The sequence below is a fragment of the Marmota flaviventris genome, chromosome 6 (genome assembly GCF_047511675.1).
Source record: "Marmota flaviventris isolate mMarFla1 chromosome 6, mMarFla1.hap1, whole genome shotgun sequence".
Taxonomy (NCBI): domain Eukaryota; kingdom Metazoa; phylum Chordata; class Mammalia; order Rodentia; family Sciuridae; genus Marmota; species Marmota flaviventris.
In genome coordinates, this window is record NC_092503.1 from 31,424,259 (window position 1) to 31,443,505 (window position 19,247).

Below are 19,247 nucleotides of genomic sequence, written 5' to 3' on the forward strand. Positions count from 1 at the left end.
CATTTCTTGGTTGTTCAAACTTCACAACTGGGGAAACAGGACTTGTCCCTGATTGATTCTCATCATTGGCATCAATCTCACCCCCCTGCTTTTCTGAGCCCCTAGCTGAGTTGAGATTTTTTTTTTTTTTGAGAAATTGCCAAGCTGTTTTCCAGAATGGAGGTACCATTTTTAAATTTCCAGCAGCAATGTACAAGTAACCTAGTTTCTCTGCAAGTTTTGTGCACGTGTAGGAGTTTTTACAAATGCATAATAGATCAGGCATGGTGGTGCATGCCTGTAATCCTAGTGACTCTGGGGGCTTGAGGCAGGAGGATTGGAATTTTAAGGCTAGCCTCAGCAACTTTAGTGAAACCCTGTCTTAAAATAAAAAATAAAAATTGCTGGGGATGTAGCTCAATGGTAAAGCACCCCTAGGTTCAATCTAAGTATAAAAAAAAAAAGAAAGAAAGAAAGAAAAAGAAAGAAAGGAAGAAAGAAGAAAGAAAGAAAGAAAAAGAAAAGAGTGATAAAGGGAGACTCTGTGGTGCAGTTGTAGGGAAAGTCATCGACACTAGCTAGTATAACTGGAAGTTAAATTAATTTTAGGAAAAACCATTTGGATCATTTGACTTGAAAGCAAGGAGCCATAAAAGAGTTTGTGAAGAAAGACAGAAAAATAAGAATAGAGAACATGGATTTACTGAAGTTCTCTTAACAGGACAGGTGGGGTTCTGACCAGAAACCTGGATCAAAGCTGCACTGAGCATCACCTTCCCAGTAGGGCTCAATCTTGTAGAGATGAAGCAATAATAATAGTAACAGCAAAAATTATTCGGCACATATTATCATTGTTTGGCAGATGAGGAAAACAGAGGCCCTGGGAGAATATATACCTTGCTCATAGCCACACAGCCAGGAAGTAGTTCACAACAATCATTAACTACAGTAAAAAAAGGTCATGCCGTGTAATTTAGCAACAACTAGACATAGGACTGACTATAGGTCATGCAACTCTCTCCATATCTAGAGGGGAGAATATGGTGATAAACAGAAAAAATACGACGTGGATATGAGTCGACTTAGGCTTTTCAGGCTAATCTCCAGCTTTTATTGCTCTTGGGGCTTCTACTGACTTGTGTTCCTGTTCAGCAGAAATTGCACCATTCCACCTAGTCTGAGTTCCTGGCTCTTAGGGCTGCTTTAGAAGATAGAAACTAGACTTGTCAAGATAGGATAAAGCAGGCTACATCTTAGTGTCTAACTGCTGTCACTCTTGAGATTAGGGCCCGCCTAGAGAATGACACCAAACCAGAAAGTCACCAGGGGGTGACTGTCAGAGCAAAGACCACAGAAAGAAGAAAACAGGAACCAGAGGAGTACAGGGCATCACCTTGACTGAGATGTTATCATAGGAGAGCATATTTTTTCTTGCTCTTGTTCACTGAGAACAAACAAGTAGAATTATTGATGAATCATTTTGAGGTCCTTATATATTTGATAAAAAACAAATGCTCCATAGCTTGATAATTTTCAATATCTGGCTTGGCATGATATGATCAAGGAGTTGGTAACATATTCCCTATCACCCCTAAGTAACCCCCTGCAGTTCTTCAGTACTTAAATAGATGAGAAATGTTTACTTGAACAAAAGTACTTTTGTAGTCCTAACAATAGAATAATATTAAGTAGCCAGGATCATTATATTACTATCACCCATTTTTGTTAATTCATTCCCACTATGAGTTACAGAGCACTTTCATGCATCTTTCACTCAGAAAAACCTTCAAAGTGTGAAGGAGATAGAGCAGATATAATTGACCTGAACTTAAAGGAAAGAAATAGCCAGGTGCAGTGGTGCACAACTGTAATCCCAGCAGCTTGGGAGGCTGAGACAGGAGGATTGCTAGTTCAAAGCCAGACTCAGCAACTTAGCAAAGCCCTAAGCAACTCAGTGAGACCCTATCTCTAAATAAGATATAAAAAAGGCTGGAGATGTGACTCAGTAGTTAACTATCTCTGAGTTAACTATCTCCAGGACCAAAAAAAAAAAAGAAAAGAAACAGGTTCAAAGTGGAATACGAAGCTGAGAATACATGGTAATTTTTTTACTTTTGAGAAAGTGGAACAGTGAGATTTAAAAAAATCACAGTTAATTGAATATCTTTCTATCAGATGATCAGGTTCACAGAAAAAAAGCATTTGAACTGTGATTATTTTTATAGTGACTCTGATTGGATTATATTAGATCAATTATTTTAATAATCTTTTCACCCTTTTAATTAAAGTCTATTAATCACAAAATGATAAATTTGGGAGTAGGCTCTTTTAGCAGTGAATTATAATTAATCAATGCTCCCCCATGGCTAAGTAACCTTACCTTATTTTATAGCTCAGTTCAACTAAAGATATTAAGCCTTGCTTGACTAATCATCTTTCTGAGCACAAAAATTTCAATTTTTAAAGTTCTATATCCTGAATTTGATATTTTATTCCTGGGCAAATGTTTTTCTTTACATCTCAAAGAAATTCATATATTAAACTGTGGTGTCAGACATAGCTTCTGATTTTTTTGTGCAGTCACCTTTACTGTTCAGATCCTCAGTTTCAGATAGACTTTTGAAATGCTACAGAGAGAAAAAGGGGAACATGTTTGTTTTGACTTTACATTGGAAATTATATTCCCTTTCCCCTTCTGATAAAAGATAAAACATACCCAAACAGCTAATTAATGCCATTTCTTTCTTTTCTCTCTCTCTCTCTCTCTCTCTCTCTCTCTCTCTCTCTCTCTCTCTCTCTCTCTCTCTTTTTATCACAAGCAAATAAAAACGCCCAAGAACATTTGAGGACAATGAGATGCCAGTTACCAATATGATTGTCCTGGCTCCTCCTCCCCCAAAGTAAAAACTGTTATCAACTCTTCACCACTTTATCTGGCTAAGTTCTTACAAGCAAAATAGAGGATAAAATGTTATAAGTTGGTGACATCAATTCACATGAAAATAGATTATAACCCAAATTATACTTACAGAGGTGGATGAGTGTGGAGGGGCTCAGTCATCTTTACTAGGCATCAATTGCATCAAATGTTCATTTAGCATTTGGAAAATTCACGGGTGGTCTTCTTATGGTGATCAGTTTGGATTGAATTCATTAAAAGTACCAGGGAACAAAATCTACCAAATTATGTATGTCTATGTATGAATATAACAAATGAATCCTACTTATGCATATATAATTCAAATAATAATAATAATAATAATAACAACAACAACAACAACAACAACAACAAAAGAGAGATCAGTAGAGTAGGGAACAGAGGAGGTGAGGGAAAGGGAAGGTACTGGGGCATGAAATTGATCCAATTATGTTGTGTGCAACATAAATATGGGAACAATGAATCCCACTATTATGTAAAATTACAATGCACCAATACATTTTTTAAAAACAGGAAAAAAAGACACACGTGTGTATATCTTTGGATTCAGATATTAAAACAGATCTCAGATACATGCATGATGTCTTGGGTATAATAAATTTGAAAGCTGGGCATGATGGTGCATGTTTATAATCCTAGTGACTTGGGAGTCTGAGGCAGGAAGATTGAAAGTTTGAGGCTAGCTTCAGCCATTTATCGAGACCCTAAGCAACTTGGTAATACCCTGTCTCATAATTAAAAGCCTGGGGATGTAGCTTAGTTGTAAAGTGCCCCTAGTTTTAATCCCCAGTACTAAGGTGGAGTGTGAGGTGGGTATTCCAAAATCAGAATGGGAAGAACACCTTGCTCTAGTCCCTCTGCCTCTCTATGTCTTACATTTCTGTCATTTGATATGTAGGCATTAAGCCCTATGATCTCTAAACTGTAAAGGCACTTCACAATCTACTACTTACCAATAATTGATACTCATTCACTAATTATATATACTTTATATAGTATAATTATGAACTATAAAATTATATAGTTTATAATTATGCCAGCAAACACTAACAATCAGTATTATATAATATGCTAAAATTCATTAAAATAACTGTCCCTTTACACTTTCTCCTAAAGGGCTTGACCATTTTTCTAGAAATTACTTCCAGTTTTCTTCTCTGTATAGGTAAAACAAGTTATTCCTTTAATAGAAACCTCTATTCCAAGCAGAAAATATGAGCAGATCTTATTCCTAACCCTTAGACCTTACCCTTAACAAGAATTCTATCTCAGTATGAGGGAAAGCATAGAATGAATTTTATTTGTCTTTACCCTTCTATGCGATTTGAGAGTATTTAAGAGACTTTCATCTAGACGCCCATATAAAATAAACAAAGCCTTTACATTGTGTTGGGACTGGGGAAGATGTTCAGGAGGGCATCAGAGGTCACATATTGGTGTGTGCGTGTGTGTGTGTGTGTGTATTTCATCAATGCATGTGGTTATTTTCCTTTAACAAAAATGGAAGTTGTACATTAGCTGAGTTGTAACAGAGATGATGATCTTTATCATCAATAGTCTTAGATGCTTCATTATCCCTGGCGTCTACTTCCCACAATAGAAAGAAGAAAGGAATTAAAGAAGGGAGGAAGGGAAGAAAGAAGGAGGGGAGGAGAGGAAGAGAAGGTTAAAGGAAGAGAAGGAAAGAAGGCAGGCAGGCAGGCAGGCAGACCAACCAGCTGGCCTGGGGCCTGGGGCCTCGAAGAGGAAGTCTTGATTTTTCCTCTGAAACAATCCTAACTAGGCAGCAGCATCTGGGAGTCAGTGCTTTAGACCCCAGGGATGTAGCAGTGCACACACTAGATAGCTCTTCTGTTTTTTTTTTTTAATTTTATTATTATTATTTTAAATACACAACAGGGGAATGCATTACAATTCTTATTACACATATAGAGCACAATTTTTAGTATCTCTGTATAGACAGCTCTTCTTTATGGAGCATAAATTCTCAGTCTCTAATAGGAATGAGTAAGTTGGAGTGTTGATTTGGGTAAATTTTGTACTCAATACTGTTGTGCATTCTCCCAGTGGTAAATATTTAAAATTTTTTCTCCCCCTCTAAAAAAAATGTGATGTTAAGTCAACCAACAGAACAAAAACTTGTTACCAATTTTTAAGGTTAGTAAACAAAATGTTTGTTGTGCTACAATTTTTCACATGAGAGTTAATTTTGTTATTATTTCCTTTCTGTTAGCAAGAGGATAATTGCACTATATTTGAATTTTTAAAAACATGACACTAAATCTTACCAATAGTATATGTTATTTACTCTTTAAAATACTTTCTGATTGTAATTCTCAAAAGTTTCAGACCAGTTGTGTTCATAGAATTATAAAATGAAAGTCCAGTAGTTGGCAGTCACATTACATAAATGTTCTCCCTTCTATAAATGCCACTTAATGTTAGTTTCATTTTCAGAAACCACCCAACCTTGGCCATGTCCACTTCTTCTTTTCCAACCTCTGCAGTATTTTTTGCCCTGATCACCCTGCCTTTCTGTGCTCCGGATACTTTTAAAGCTGCAGTATATGAACATGCAGTCATTTTGCCAAGTGAAACAGAAATACCTGTTTCTCAGGATGATGCCTTGATCCTCATGAACAAGAATATAGATATTCTGGAGACAGCAATTAAGCAAGCAGCTGGTCAGGTATTCTTTTATTTCTGCAAGTTACAATTTTGGGGAGGGACAAGGGAGTTGGAATAAGACTGGTGGTTGAATTGTCAATTTTGCACACGGAAAAACAATTTTGATTTGATTGGTTCTGAACAGGGTGCTCAAATCATTGTGACTCCAGAAGATGCGCTTTATGGATGGAAATTTACCAGGGAAAGCATTTTCCCTTATCTTGAGGATATCCCAGACCCTAAGGTGAACTGGATTCCATGTCAGGACCCCCAGAGGTATTCAGCTATCCTAGTTGTTTGTACTAAAGTGCTGTAATTTCTAAAGCATACATGTTCACCAAAGGAAAATTATTTTATCATATTATGGTATGTATTATGTTTATATTTGGACATTTGTCAGGTTTTGAAAAATTACACTTAGAGGAAAATATTCCAAGCTCTCCATTGAAGGGACCACATTTGACGTTCATAGAGTTTATCTGTCCTATCTTTTCCCAGATAGAGAAGTCTTCCCATGGACTTTCTAGTGAGTCATCAGACCTTCTGCTTTGAAACCGCATTTCCCTGTGCTCATAGAGCTAATCTCCCTGGAAAGAGGCTACTTAGAAACCTTTCAATGTAAAATATTTAATATATATGTATATATTGAATATATAAATCCTCTGTCTAGCATGATGAGAAGATGATTGATTTAGACACAGATTGCACACACACTCATTCTTTGCTCTTTCACAACTCATTCCCTCTTTCTCTCTCTCTGTTTTTAAGTGCCAGGGATTGAATCCAGGGGTGCTCCACCCCTGAGCCACATCCCCAGCCCCTTTTATATTTTATTTTGAGACACAATCTTGCTAAATTACTTAGGGCCTTGCTACATCGCTAGGCTGCCTTTGAGATTGTGATCCTCCCACCTCAGCCCCCCAAGCTGCTGGGATTATAGGCATGTGCCACCACGCTTGGCTCTTTGCTCACTCTTGTTCACTCTTTACTTCATTCTTCTACCTCATTTACATTTATTAAATATTCCTTTGTCATGATCTTGGTGGAGAATCTTAGATATCACATTTTTCTAGGCACTTCTGATGATTCTGAAGTTTATCAGAATAAGAGCCCGGGGGAAATGACTTTTCTTAGCTCTAGAGAAATGAACTGCAATAAGAGAATACTATCAGTCTCTGATATAAAAAAAAAAAATCCTCTCTTTTGTGAAGAAAGTCAATAGTTGACTTCCACATTTCTCATTAAAAACAACACGTGTGGCAAATTTGCAGAAGAATCAAAGATCATAGTGGCCACAGGAACTAGTGAAAATTGGGGAATAGCTTCTTCCGTAAGGTTAATAAATAGCTCTTTCATTTTCCCTAATAGAAGGAACAAACTTTGACCAAAATGAAAAAAAAATAGAGCAAGGGGAAGTGTTTTGCATCATTACCTGAAACAATACAATTACAGTTATCTCAACTGGTGGATTGAGATTGCCCTCACAGACACAGGGAACACTCCAAGAACAGCAGGTCTGGGGAGGCAGATCAAGAATTCAATTTTCCGTATCTTAAGTTGGTGCTGCCCTTTAGTCACCCAGGTGGAGATGTCCTCCTGGCAGCTGAATATACACCTCTGGCATGAGGGGACAGATGGAAGTCTGGAGATAGAAAATCAAAGTCCACATACAGATGATTTTTAACTTCCAGAAGAGTCCACCTGTGGATTGACTTAGAGAAAAGTATAGAGAACAGGCTTGAACACTAGAAAGTTCCAGGGTTGACATGTAGAAGAGATGAGGAGGAACCAGTGAAGGACACAGAGAAGAGCAGTCAGTGAGCAGGAGAGTGAAAGGGTGAGTGCAGGGAGAGAGAGACACGTTTCCAGGAGGAGAGTGGAGCTGTGTCAACTCCTGTAGATAAGTAGGGTAAGATTTGAGGTCAGGTAAGACTGGGAGTCATTGTTGGCATTATGAGAGTTCAGATGATAGAAATGAAAGTTCATCTGGAGTGCTTCCAATGAGAATGAGCCAGGAGCAACTGATGACCATAAGAGGGACAGCTCTCTTGAGGATTCTTGCTGTAAGAGTGAGCTGAGAACAAAAGCCATATAAGGAAGGGCATAGAAGGTCAAAAGAGTTTTTTTCCCCCCTACTTTAGAAGGTACTAGAGCATATTGTATACTGTTGGGAATAATCTAATAGAGAGGAGACAATTAATCATGCCGAAAAGTGAGTAATGAATTGCTGGAGCAATAGATGTGGCATAAAAAGTCTTCATCAGTTTAAGTATAATTTGTGTTTTTTAAAAATATGCCCTTCTCTCTGAGTGGTTTTTATATTGACACCAATTGTACATAGACCTTTACTATTGTTATTGTCTGTGTATGAACTGACTTAAATATATTGAAAAATTAAAATGTCTTCATTAAAATTTGATTTAGATTTGGTCACAGTCCAGTACAAGAAAGACTCAGCTGCCTGGCCAAGAGCAACTCTATCTATGTTGTGGCAAATATTGGAGACAAAAAGAAATGTAATGTCCGTGACTCCAAGTGTCCGTCAAATGGCTATTATCAATATAATACCAATGTGGTGTATAATTCAGAAGGAAAGCTGGTGGCACGCTACCACAAGGTAAGACAGAGAGAGCAGAGCCAGATATGAGAATGGGGAATATTATGTTTAGGAGTTTGAGTGTTAGTCCCTATATAATACAATATCATTGGAGATTTTTGGTGAAAATGAGTAATAAACGAAGTGGGATTCTAGGGGGAAAAAAAACTGATCTGGAAAAAAAAATGTAGAGAGAGACCTGATAGAGAAGTGTCATTATGGTCCAGGATTGAGATAAGGTTTTGTGTTTATAAAATAAATAATTTTACTATTGATGAAAAAGGTATAAAGCTGATTGTAATGTGGATACCATTTAATAAAGATATGGTATGAACATGCTTCAAAATTGTAAGAATTAGTTTTTTTGCATAAATTAAATTTTTATCAAATCACAAAATATTCAATTTTCAGTACCAGTTAATTTAATTACCTTTTTGTAGATTTAAGTTTAAACCATACAATTTAAAAAAAAAACATTTTGAATTTATATATGACAGCGTAATGCATTACAATTCTTATTACACATATAGAACACAATTTTTAAATATCTCTGGTTATATACAAAGTATATTCACACCAGTTCGTGTCTTCATACATGTACTTTGGATAATAATGATCTTCATGTTCCACCATCATTTCTAATCCCATGCCCTCTCCCTTTCCCTCCAACCCCTCCACCCTATCTAGAGTTTGTCTATTCCTCCCACGCTCTCCCTCCCTATCCCAATATGAATCAGCCTCCTTACATCAAAGAACACATTTGGCATTTGGTTATTTGTGATTGGCTAACTTCACTTAGCATTATCTTCTCTAATTCCATCCATTTACCTGCAAATGCCATGATTTTATTCTCTTTTATTGCTCAGTAATATTCCATTGTGTGTATATGCCATGTTTTTTTTAATCCATTCATCTATTGAAGGGCATCTAGGTTGGTTCCACAGTTTAGCTATTGTGAATTGTGCTGCTATAAACATTGATGTGGCTGTGTCCCTGTAGTGTGCTGTTTTTAAGTCCTTTGGGTATAGACTGAAGACAGGGATAGCTGGGTCAAATGGTGTTTCCATTCCTAATTTTCCAAGAAATCTTCATACTGCTTTCCATATTGGCTATACTAGTTTGCAGTCCCACTATCAGTGTATGAGTGTACCTTTTTCCCCACATCCTCGCCAACACTTACTGTTGTTTGTATTCATAATAGCTGCCATTCTGACTGGAGTGAGATGAAGTCTTAGAGTTGTTTTGATTTGCTTTTCTCTAATTGCTAGAGATGTTGAACATTTTTTCATATATTTGTTGATTGATTTTTTATATCATCATCTGAGAAGTGTCTGTTTGGGTCCTTGCCATTTGTGGATTGGGTTGTTTCTTTTTTTGGTGTTTAACTTTTTAAGTTCTTTATATACCCTAGAGATTAGTGCTCTATCTGATGTGTGAGGGGTAAAAATTTGCTCCCAAGATGTGGGCCTTCTATTCACCTCACAGATTGTTTCTTTTGCTGAGAAGAAACTTTTTAGTTTGAGTCCATCCCTTTTATTGATTCTTGATTTTGATTCCTGCACCAGAGGAGTATTATTAAGGAAGTTGGGCCATAGTCCCACATGATGGAGATGAGGACCTACTTTTTCTTCAGGAAGAATAATGCATATCATTAGCTTTTAAGAAGCATATAGTTTTGGGGGCTCTTAGGGAGATATTTGGCTCCTGAGAGACAGAGAGAGAGACAGAAGGAGAGAGAGAAGAGGAGATAAAAGACATGTTCTGGACACATGTTGCTTATTTCTCTACATTGGCCTTGGAAATTCACTTCTGATTGTCAGATTCATTCACTTTCTAGGATATGTCCTGTTGTCCACTCTAGCAAAATCTTTTACTAACTTTGGAGGGCTTTTATAAGTCATCTCTTCTATAAACAAGTCTTAGTTGGTATACTAAATACTATGCATATTATTACTAGTCTTAGTTGGTATACTAAATACTATGCATTTATTATAGTACCATCTCTACTCGGAGCCTCAGTTTGATGCCCCTGACAAGCCGGAGTTAGTAACTTTCAAGACTACATTTGGAACATTTGGCATTTTCACATGCTTTGACATACTCTTCCACGATCCTGCAGTTACCCTGGTGGAAGATCACCAAGTGGATACCATACTGTATCCCACAGCTTGGATGAATGTTTTGCCCTTTTTGACAGCTATTGAATTCCACTCGGCTTGGGCAATGGGAATGAGAGTTAATCTTCTTGCAGCCAACACACATAAGGTTGGCCAAAGCATGACAGGTAATTTACAACCAGGTATGATGTGTAGCGTATACTTCTTTTTTTTTTTTTTTTTTTTTGTAGCGTATACTTCTACACATGGAGAAACTAATGCCTCAGAGATGATCTGCCTTGTTTTTTTGCTTTTTGGGTGAAACTTCTCACTACGTCCATCCTCCTTTTAAAAGAAAAGCTAGGGCTGATTTGTAAGTTATGGTCACGATAAAATTTTACCTGTACTATTTCATGTAATCATTACAACTCTGTATGAGGATATTACATCCCAATTTACTAACTAAGAGACAGCACAAATAATTTGCTAAAGTCTCCCCAGCCAGCAAGTGGCCAAACAGGGAACTAAACAGAGATGTGTTTTAAACTTGCAAAGTCAGAAGCTTATATTATTTTTAGGCTGCCATATAATAAATTACCTTAAAAGTTAAACATAAATGTGACTTAAAACAACAAACATGTATTATTACACAGCTTCTGTTTATCGGGAATTTGGCAGGGGTTGGCTGGGTGGCTTCAGATCATTCTTGTCTCAGGTTACATCAAGCAGTTGGCTGGCTAGCCAGTCATCTGAAGGTGAGTCTGCGTCCAGCATAGCTGGCTCACACCACCCTCAGTAGGAACTCTCAGTTCCTCAGTGGGTGTTGGCAAGAGGCCCTCATTTCTTGCCACATGCCTGTCCATAGGACTTTGTAATAAATGTATCCTTGTGGCATGGAAATGTACTTCCTGCAGGGCAAGAATTGAGAGAGGAGAGAAGAGAGGCATAGAGAGACAGAAACAGAAAGCAAGGGAGGGAGGAAGAAGTTATGGTGCTATTTATGGCCAGTTATCACCATCACTTGTACAAAGTTTTGTTCATCAGAAGGGAATCACTAGGCCTAGGGAAAGAGAATGAGATCCACTGTTGGATAGAAGAGTATAGGGTATTGATATAACATTCGCACAGCCATCTTAAATGTTAACCACCATCTCATTAGATAACTATCACTTTCCTGTACTTCCTCTTACACAAACTCCCCCGCCCCACTAGTGACCTACCCCATGGTACCTTAATCCTAAACCAATCCCAGAAGGACACAATCCCTTTGCTCTGGAAAGCCCCATGGTACCATCAACCTAAATCAATCCCATGCTATTCCTCACCCACCTAGCTCTGATGTAAGCACCCCTGAGCCTATCCCATAGCACCACAGCTACAACTCCAAACTCCTACTCTCTAAAAGCTGAACCCCCTTACATTTTGGGGGCCTGGGACCTCTCTACTCTGTAGAGGAATGGCCTCTATTTGTCAGCTTTGACAAGTAAACCTTTGTGTGGATCTCTGCCTGGTCTCTGTCCTTCATTTCTCACTCACCCATCTCTCACTTTCTCACTTTCCTTTCAAAGAGTGTTGAATAATTTTTGGACATATTTGAAAACTGCCACAGTGGAGAACGGAAAAGAATTTTGCATTAGCTTTCCCTACATTTCAGAGACTCTTGGAACACAAATATTTTTATATTTGGTTTAATTTTCCATAATGCTAATAAAGAATGCTGTCATATTAAATTTATTTGTAAATGAGACCATCAAACTTGTAGTTCAGTCACTTACTTCCAAGAGAGAATAGAAAGAGTCATTGGGTGTTCAGTGTCACAGGAAGTCTGTATGGCCTCTCATTGTCCCAAATGAGGATGGGATCATACGCCAACTCTGAGGGGTGAATTATTTGTGTGTGTGTGTGTGTGTGTGTGTGTGCGCGCGCGCGCCTGCATTATTGTTTCAAAAGACTTGTCTTCCATTCCCAGGCAGTGGTATCTACGCACCTCACTCTCCCAAGACGTATCACTATGACATGAAAACAGACTCAGGACGCATCCTCATTTCAGAGGTGGATTCACATCCTCGGAAATCCCCGGACTACCCAGCAGCCGTCAACTGGAATGCCTATGCCAATACCATCAAACCCTTCCCAGTACAGAAAAAAACTTTTGGGGGAAATGTTTCCCGCGATCAGTTCAACTTCACAGAACTTTTTGAAAATTCAGGAAACCTTACAGTCTGTCAGAAAGAGTTATGCTGTCATCTAAGCTACAAAATGTTAGAAAAAAAAGAGAACGAAGCCTACGTTCTGGGTGCTTTTACAGGACTTCATGGCCGAAGGCAAAGAGAGTACTGGCAGGTAATATAAGATTAAGTAAATGGAGTGTTTACATGTCTGTAAATTCCAGGTGAACTTTTAATATTTGTTCCGGAAAGTCCAGTGCCTTTCTTGTCAAGGCACCAACAGGATTTCTCTCACACATACTCACACACAGGGATTAATCAAATATGGTATTTGCTATGATATTTAAGTATTATCTGGTCTTTTTTGCTTTGAGCACATTTTAAGCAGTGATTTTACCATGAAGATTGTCTATGACTGATGATGAACTAGTTTGCAATTGTGGTGAACGCAAGAAGTCTTCCTTAATTAGGTTTTGCCAACAATCTGAATACAGTCTTATTTTTACTTGTGAAACCAACAATGAGTTGGAGTGCGATTTTTACTTAGTTCCTCTTCTAATTGGATGTCCTAGTCTTTTTGTTCCCTTCAGATGACAAATTTTAAAGGTTGAGACTTTTTCTAGTATGTTGGTTATGAGTTTGCATTTTCTTAGACTCTATGCCTTACTATCTTCTAAAGAGAAGGATATGGAAAGAGGTGAGGTTCATGGGTGGTCCAAACTTTAATCATCCTTTCAGCATCAGTACTATTGTGGCCCCAAGACCCCCTAGTTCCTCAGACTTAATGCCATCATCTACCATACCAAAGTAATGGTTTGAGTCTAATTCTGAACTGATTTATTCCTTTCAGTTCACTTGCTTTTCAGGAAATGGATCAGTTCTTAAATGGCTTAACATTTTCAAGAAAGCAGATGATTATAAAAAAATATGATTCCAATCTCTTTATGGAGAAAGGAAGCTTTTGCTTTGCTATGGTTAAAAAGCCAGTCAACAGTTCTTGGAAAAGTAACCGAGATATCAGGTGTGTTTTATCTGCATCTGTTCCACATAGGTGTGCACAATGCTGAAATGCAAAACCTCTGATTTGAAAACTTGTGGACAGCCAGCAGAAACTGCTTCTACAAGATTTGAAATGTTCTCCCTTAGTGGTACATTTGGAACAGAGTATGTTTTTCCTGAAGTGCTACTTTCTGAAATTCACCTGGCACCTGGAAAATTTGAGGTAAGAGGATTTCAAGAGTATTTCAATCTTCTCTTTCTCTGAAGCCAAGTCAAACAAGCTGTGACAGTTGCTATGGCAACTTTATCAGTTAACATTTGCTGTGCAATGAAATTCCTTAAAACATATGACATCTCTAGACAATGGCTCTTTACTTAGCCCTGATTTTGTGGGTTGTCAGTTTGAACTGGGTGTAGACAGCCTGTTTTTCTTGTTTGAGATGGGTTCAGCTGAAGTTGGCTAACCTCATTGTTTCTGTCACTTGGTAGTGGGTTGGTTGGGGCTGACTGGTTTGTCATGGGATTGTGTTGAACAGCTGGCATGATTAGGGCCATCTCTCCTTGTGGTCTCTAATCTTTCACCAAAGATGGACTTTTTCACATTTTAGTCAAATGAGTCTAAGAGCATCAAAAGGAAAAGTCACTTTGGACAAGTTCTTTGCAACCCTCTGGGTGCCTATTTACATGTGTCTCATCAAGCAGAGCAAGCCACAGGAGCAATGCAGAACTTATGAACTGAAGTCACTATTTATTGAAGGATTTTTGTTTCTAGATTGCCATTTTCTTTGGTCGCAGTTGGAGACAAGCTGAAAGCTGGACATTTATTTTATAAATTGTAGTGCTTAACCAATTAATTCACAAAAGAAGCTACACTCAAATCAGAATTATGACTGCAAGTTTACATTAGCTAGTTTAAGACATGCACACACACATGGTCATAACATACTTATACTCTACCAATTAATGTCATCTCCGAACTGTGGCAACCAATGGCAGGGTTTCAGTGAGTAGGCTGGAGTCATTGCATGTTCTATAAGGGGAAATAAGAATCTAAGTTAACTCATCCAAGGTATTGGGCAAAGAAGGCATTAGAATTGCAGATTTCTAGTGGTCATGTCACATGTCTATATTTTTGCACATTATCAGATTGGAAAATATCATATTTATAAAAGAGATAATTCTGTGAAGCCAACAGTTTAACGTATAATACAGGCTTAAGACTGTGAAATCCAGAAAACAGGAATCCTCGACTGCTATAGAACCTGGTTAGGTTGACTCTCACTAGTCAATTAATAAACTGAACAGCTAATTATAGAAAATCATGATCAGATCTGAAGTGAGGAGTCTGGAGTCCAAATTTCAGTAGCTGAAAGGTGGCTGGACTGGCAGAAATAAGCATAGATAAACTGAAAATATCTGAGCTCACTTCAAGGGAGTACAAGAGGAAAGCAGAGTCTCATAGCTGAGTGAAGTCTAGCCCTACTGGTACATGAAATCCTGCAGGCTTCCAGACAACTGAGCACACATAATCGAATTTTCCATGCACTACTTTGATATTTTTTCTATGACATACAAACATAGACTCCCCCCTCCAACCCCTGCCCTGAGGAACTGTCCCAGAGTAGGACTGAGAATTAAAACTCATGAAACCACCTCATCCAAGGGGAAAGAATAAAAAAATGCTAGAATTTTCTAGACTAGGTTAAAGTTCTGAAGGCAGAAATGCCGTTTCATTCACTCTGGACCACACATCAGAATGTGGTATTTGAAAAAGTTGGATGGAAACAGTTGAAGAAGAATTTGAGAATATATCAAGAACTTTGTCAGTAACCATTTTATTTCTTTGTTTTAACATTTTCATCCCAACTGGTGTCAGAGAATTAGGAGCAATTAGAGAATGATACCAAAGTCTAAATGTTAAATTGTTGAACTCATAGGATGTGTAGGGCTCAACTCTAAACTTAGTCATTCTTTGGGGGTCATTCTGTTTCCCATCTCTGGATGTGAGAGAGGGAAGGAGGGAGGGGGGAGGAAAGGAGGAAGGAAGAAGAAAGGGAAGGAAGAAAGGAAGAAAGGAAGGGCCCCTATCCTTTAAATAAGGAACTTACAATATAATTATCATTTGTATCTTACTTAACCTACTCCAGCTCATTTTCAGAAAGAAAAAATGAGATACAGATTGCATTAGATCAAGAAAGACATATAAAAGGCCCTTGACAGAAAAGGTCTTTGGTATAGCAGGTAGGGACTGCTACAGTCAGGGTGCTATAGATGTTCATTTTTACATGTGCAGATTCAAAGTGGCATGAATTTCCCTGAAATATGTCAAATTCTAAGGAACAAATACTAACCAAACCCACAAGATGGATGAAAGAGAACATCCATTAATTATTTTTGAAAATAGTTACTGGAGAACAGTGAACTATCCTTTCAAGGCTTTGCACTAGCCAGTCTCCTCAAGAGTCCAAACAGAATTAATACAAAGCTGGTTGGGCGTTCATGGAAAAGATTCCAGGAGATATTGGGTTTCTCTGCTTGATCCAAAGACCATGTAGGATTAGGGTGACTAGTTTTCTTCAAAGAGCCAAACAAACAGTAAGCACTTCTTGATTTGTTCAGTTCTTTCTCTGTTAACCTTGAAAAGCATGGCCCTTCTGTTAATATATTATTTCTGGAGAGACCAGTTATAATATTGTAAATGACAGATATTTTACATCAGCTATGCTCACAATGTCTTCTTGAGCATTTGTCCAGTTCCATTGACCAGTAAACACTCACTGGGAAAACATTTACTTATTATCTTAGACTCCCATTTTGGAGAAATTTTAACATACTTAGTAAGTATCTTTTCCCCTCCACAACTCTAGTTTTACTCTAAGAAGGTGGAGTATTCTTGACCATGCCCACAAGTGTCAAAATGTCTTGCTCTAGTACCGCAGGCAAGTCAGACTTCTTGCTGACAGCAAGAATGAAGTCTGACCTTAGCAACTAACTAGTTATATAACCTCAAGAAAGCCACTTAACCTCTGAATTCTTATGGAAGAGGAAAAGATCCTTTTATCCTCACTGACTTGGTTAAGATGCAGTATGATAATGCACATGAAAGCAGTCTGTGAATAGTGAAGCATAAGAATTGTCTTCTAGAGAATAGAAACATGGCATTTGCAGGTAAATGGATGGCTTTGGAGAAGATAATGCTAAGTGAAGTTAGCCAATCCCTATAAGGAGGCTGACTCATAGTCGGGTAGGGAGGGGGAACATGAGAGAGAAATAGATGAATACTAGATAGGGCAGAGGGGTGGGAGGGAAAGGGAGGGGGCAGAGGATTAGCAAGGATGATGGAATGCGATAGACATCATTATCCAAAATACATGTATGAAGACACGAATTGGTGTCAACTTTATATACAACCAGAGATATGAAAAATTGTGCTGTATATGTGTAATAAGAATTGTAATGCATTCTGCTGTCATTTATTTTTTTAAAAATCAATTAAAGAAAAAAAAGCTTCATGACCAAATGGGAAAGACAGGAAGCACTAGGGTTAAAGAATCTTCTTGTGAAATAGTTATACTAACTTTACATTCACACATTGCATAAAGTTAAATGAAATTTCACAATTGTCTTCTAGGATATTTTTTTTTCTACTTCCAGTTATAAAATATATTTTCCCAGTTCCCAACTTCAACCTTGTTCAAACTGTCTTTTCCCAGCTGATCGGTTTCTTTTTTTTTTTTTTCTGACTGTATGATTTATTCTTTTCTTCACTAATCTTGAGCTCTAGACAATAGTGGGATATAAATTTCAAAAACTTGCTTTCTGAGGAAGAAAAGGGAAAAGCTCTGTTTTCTGGCATTTGCAAATTATTTTGGTGTAACTATTCTCACCATGATCAACTTCTAAAATGGCTGGTGCTATGGTTTGGAGAAGTGCCCCCCAAAGTTTCCAGACTTGGTGCCCAGGCTGGCACTATTGGGATGTTGTAGACCCTGCAGGACGAGTGGCCTATGGGAAGTCCTCAGGCCATTGTGGGTGTGTCCTTGACTCTGTGATGTAAGCAGTTTTGCTCCACCATGCACTCCTGCCATGATGTGCTTCCCCTCAGAGGCACAAACCATTTTGATCTGGGACCTTCAAAACCATGAGCCAAAATAAATCTTTTCTCTAAGTTAATTATCTTAAGTATTTTGTTATAGTAACAGGAAACTGACTAACAAAGTTGACTTAACAACACCTGTGACTGTTTCTGGAAATTTAACAACCTGTTCTTGTGAACCTATACCTCAGTGGCTCCAGCACACCAGTGGCTCTAACTCAACTAGAGAATAAAAGCACATTGCCTAGGCCTGTCACAAACATTTCCAAACCAGAATGAACCTTTGCTGCTCAGATTTCCACTTCCCATAATGTTTCTCTGCCATACAGCTGTAGGGAAAAAAAAATCCTAACTTCTTTTCCTAGATTGTATCTCATTCTGGAAAGTAGACCAGGCCAGATTTTTTTCCTGAGACTTCCTAAGTTCTTATCTGTTTTCCTCTCCAATATATTAATATAAGATTTCTCTATGGTTAGAATCTGCTCAGTTTTACCACCAATTTCTCAGTTGCTTAAGGGAAAAATGTGCTCTATTTCCTTATTTTCTTGCAATAATTCAACCCAATGAATCATTTCTGCTGCTGCTGATATTGACTTTTCATTAATGGTCACATTCAATACTTGAAACTGAAATCATGAACCCTCTTAATTGCTCTAGTTTTCATTATATGTAAATAGCTATCCTGCCAATCCTGTCTGTTCCTCTTTCCTGAGCAGGAATGACTTGATCAACCACTTTATCTAGGGTGGTTTCAAAATTATTAGTTCAATTGCAATACGTGTTTTAATAAAGCTGACTGTACTTTGCTTACTTTCTCTTTAGGTGCTAAAAGATGGGCGTTTGATAAACAAGGGTGGATCTTCTGAGCCTATCTTAACAACGTCACTGTTTGGGAGGTGGTACATGAAGGATGCGATTTACAATTCATGTCCACCCAACAATTCAGCTATAACTTACCTGCTGACATCTATATTACTAATTATTTATAAAATATTATAATGATAATAGAAATCTCTGTCATTTTAAATGTATTTTTCAGGTTCCGAAGTGAAAATCTAAAGGCCTATTTAAGGTAGCATCAATCAAATATTTCTATTTTTTTCCATTAAAAATTATTTTTAAGTACTGTAATTTTCTTTCTTTCTTTTTCATTTCTTCTCCTTTTTGACTATTCTAAAATGTTGCAGTGTGGTACAATGAGAAAAGCATGGAATTTAAGATAAAAAAAAATGGGCATCACACTTACTAAGTTTCAATCTGTGACCCCTAGTGTATACCTGTGAGTGTGAGAGAGTGAAGAATAAAGTTTCCGGGATATTGTAAACATAGCTGTGTCTTTGAATTGAATAAGTTCCCTTTGACATTAAAGACCTTTTGAACTCACATAGTTTTCTGTGCTACTGATTAGGGAGAATCTGCTTTCAAATCAGATAGTAATGTCAAAGTTCATCTTACAGTAAAGTGTTATTTTGAGATGTTCTTGAAGAAATGATAGCTATTCATATGGGTATTCTGGCACATTCTGATAATCCCAGCAACTTGGGAGGCTGAGGCAGAAGGATTACAAGATTGAGGCCAGTCTGGATAACTTCATAAGACCTGTCTCAAAAAAACCCCCAAAATTAAAAGGAATGGTGATGTTACTCAGTGGTATAGCACCCTTGGGTTCCATCATCAGTACAAATAAATAAATAATAACTATTCTAAG

The 19,247-nt window shown here is 37.7% G+C and overlaps 1 protein-coding gene across 1 annotated transcript; it reads left to right on the top strand.

Moving 5' to 3' along the window:
• Positions 1–5,380: 5,380 nt before the first annotated feature.
• LOC114095315 (pantetheine hydrolase VNN2) lies at positions 5,381–18,867 on the top strand. The gene is made up of 7 exons (XM_027938516.2): positions 5,381–5,606; positions 5,730–5,860; positions 8,009–8,201; positions 10,176–10,464; positions 12,246–12,619; positions 13,496–13,666; positions 18,362–18,867. Exons 1-7 carry the CDS (start codon positions 5,394–5,396, stop codon positions 18,536–18,538), a joined length of 1,548 nt encoding a protein of 515 aa, XP_027794317.2. The 5' UTR covers positions 5,381–5,393; the 3' UTR covers positions 18,539–18,867.
• Positions 18,868–19,247: the final 380 nt, after the last annotated feature.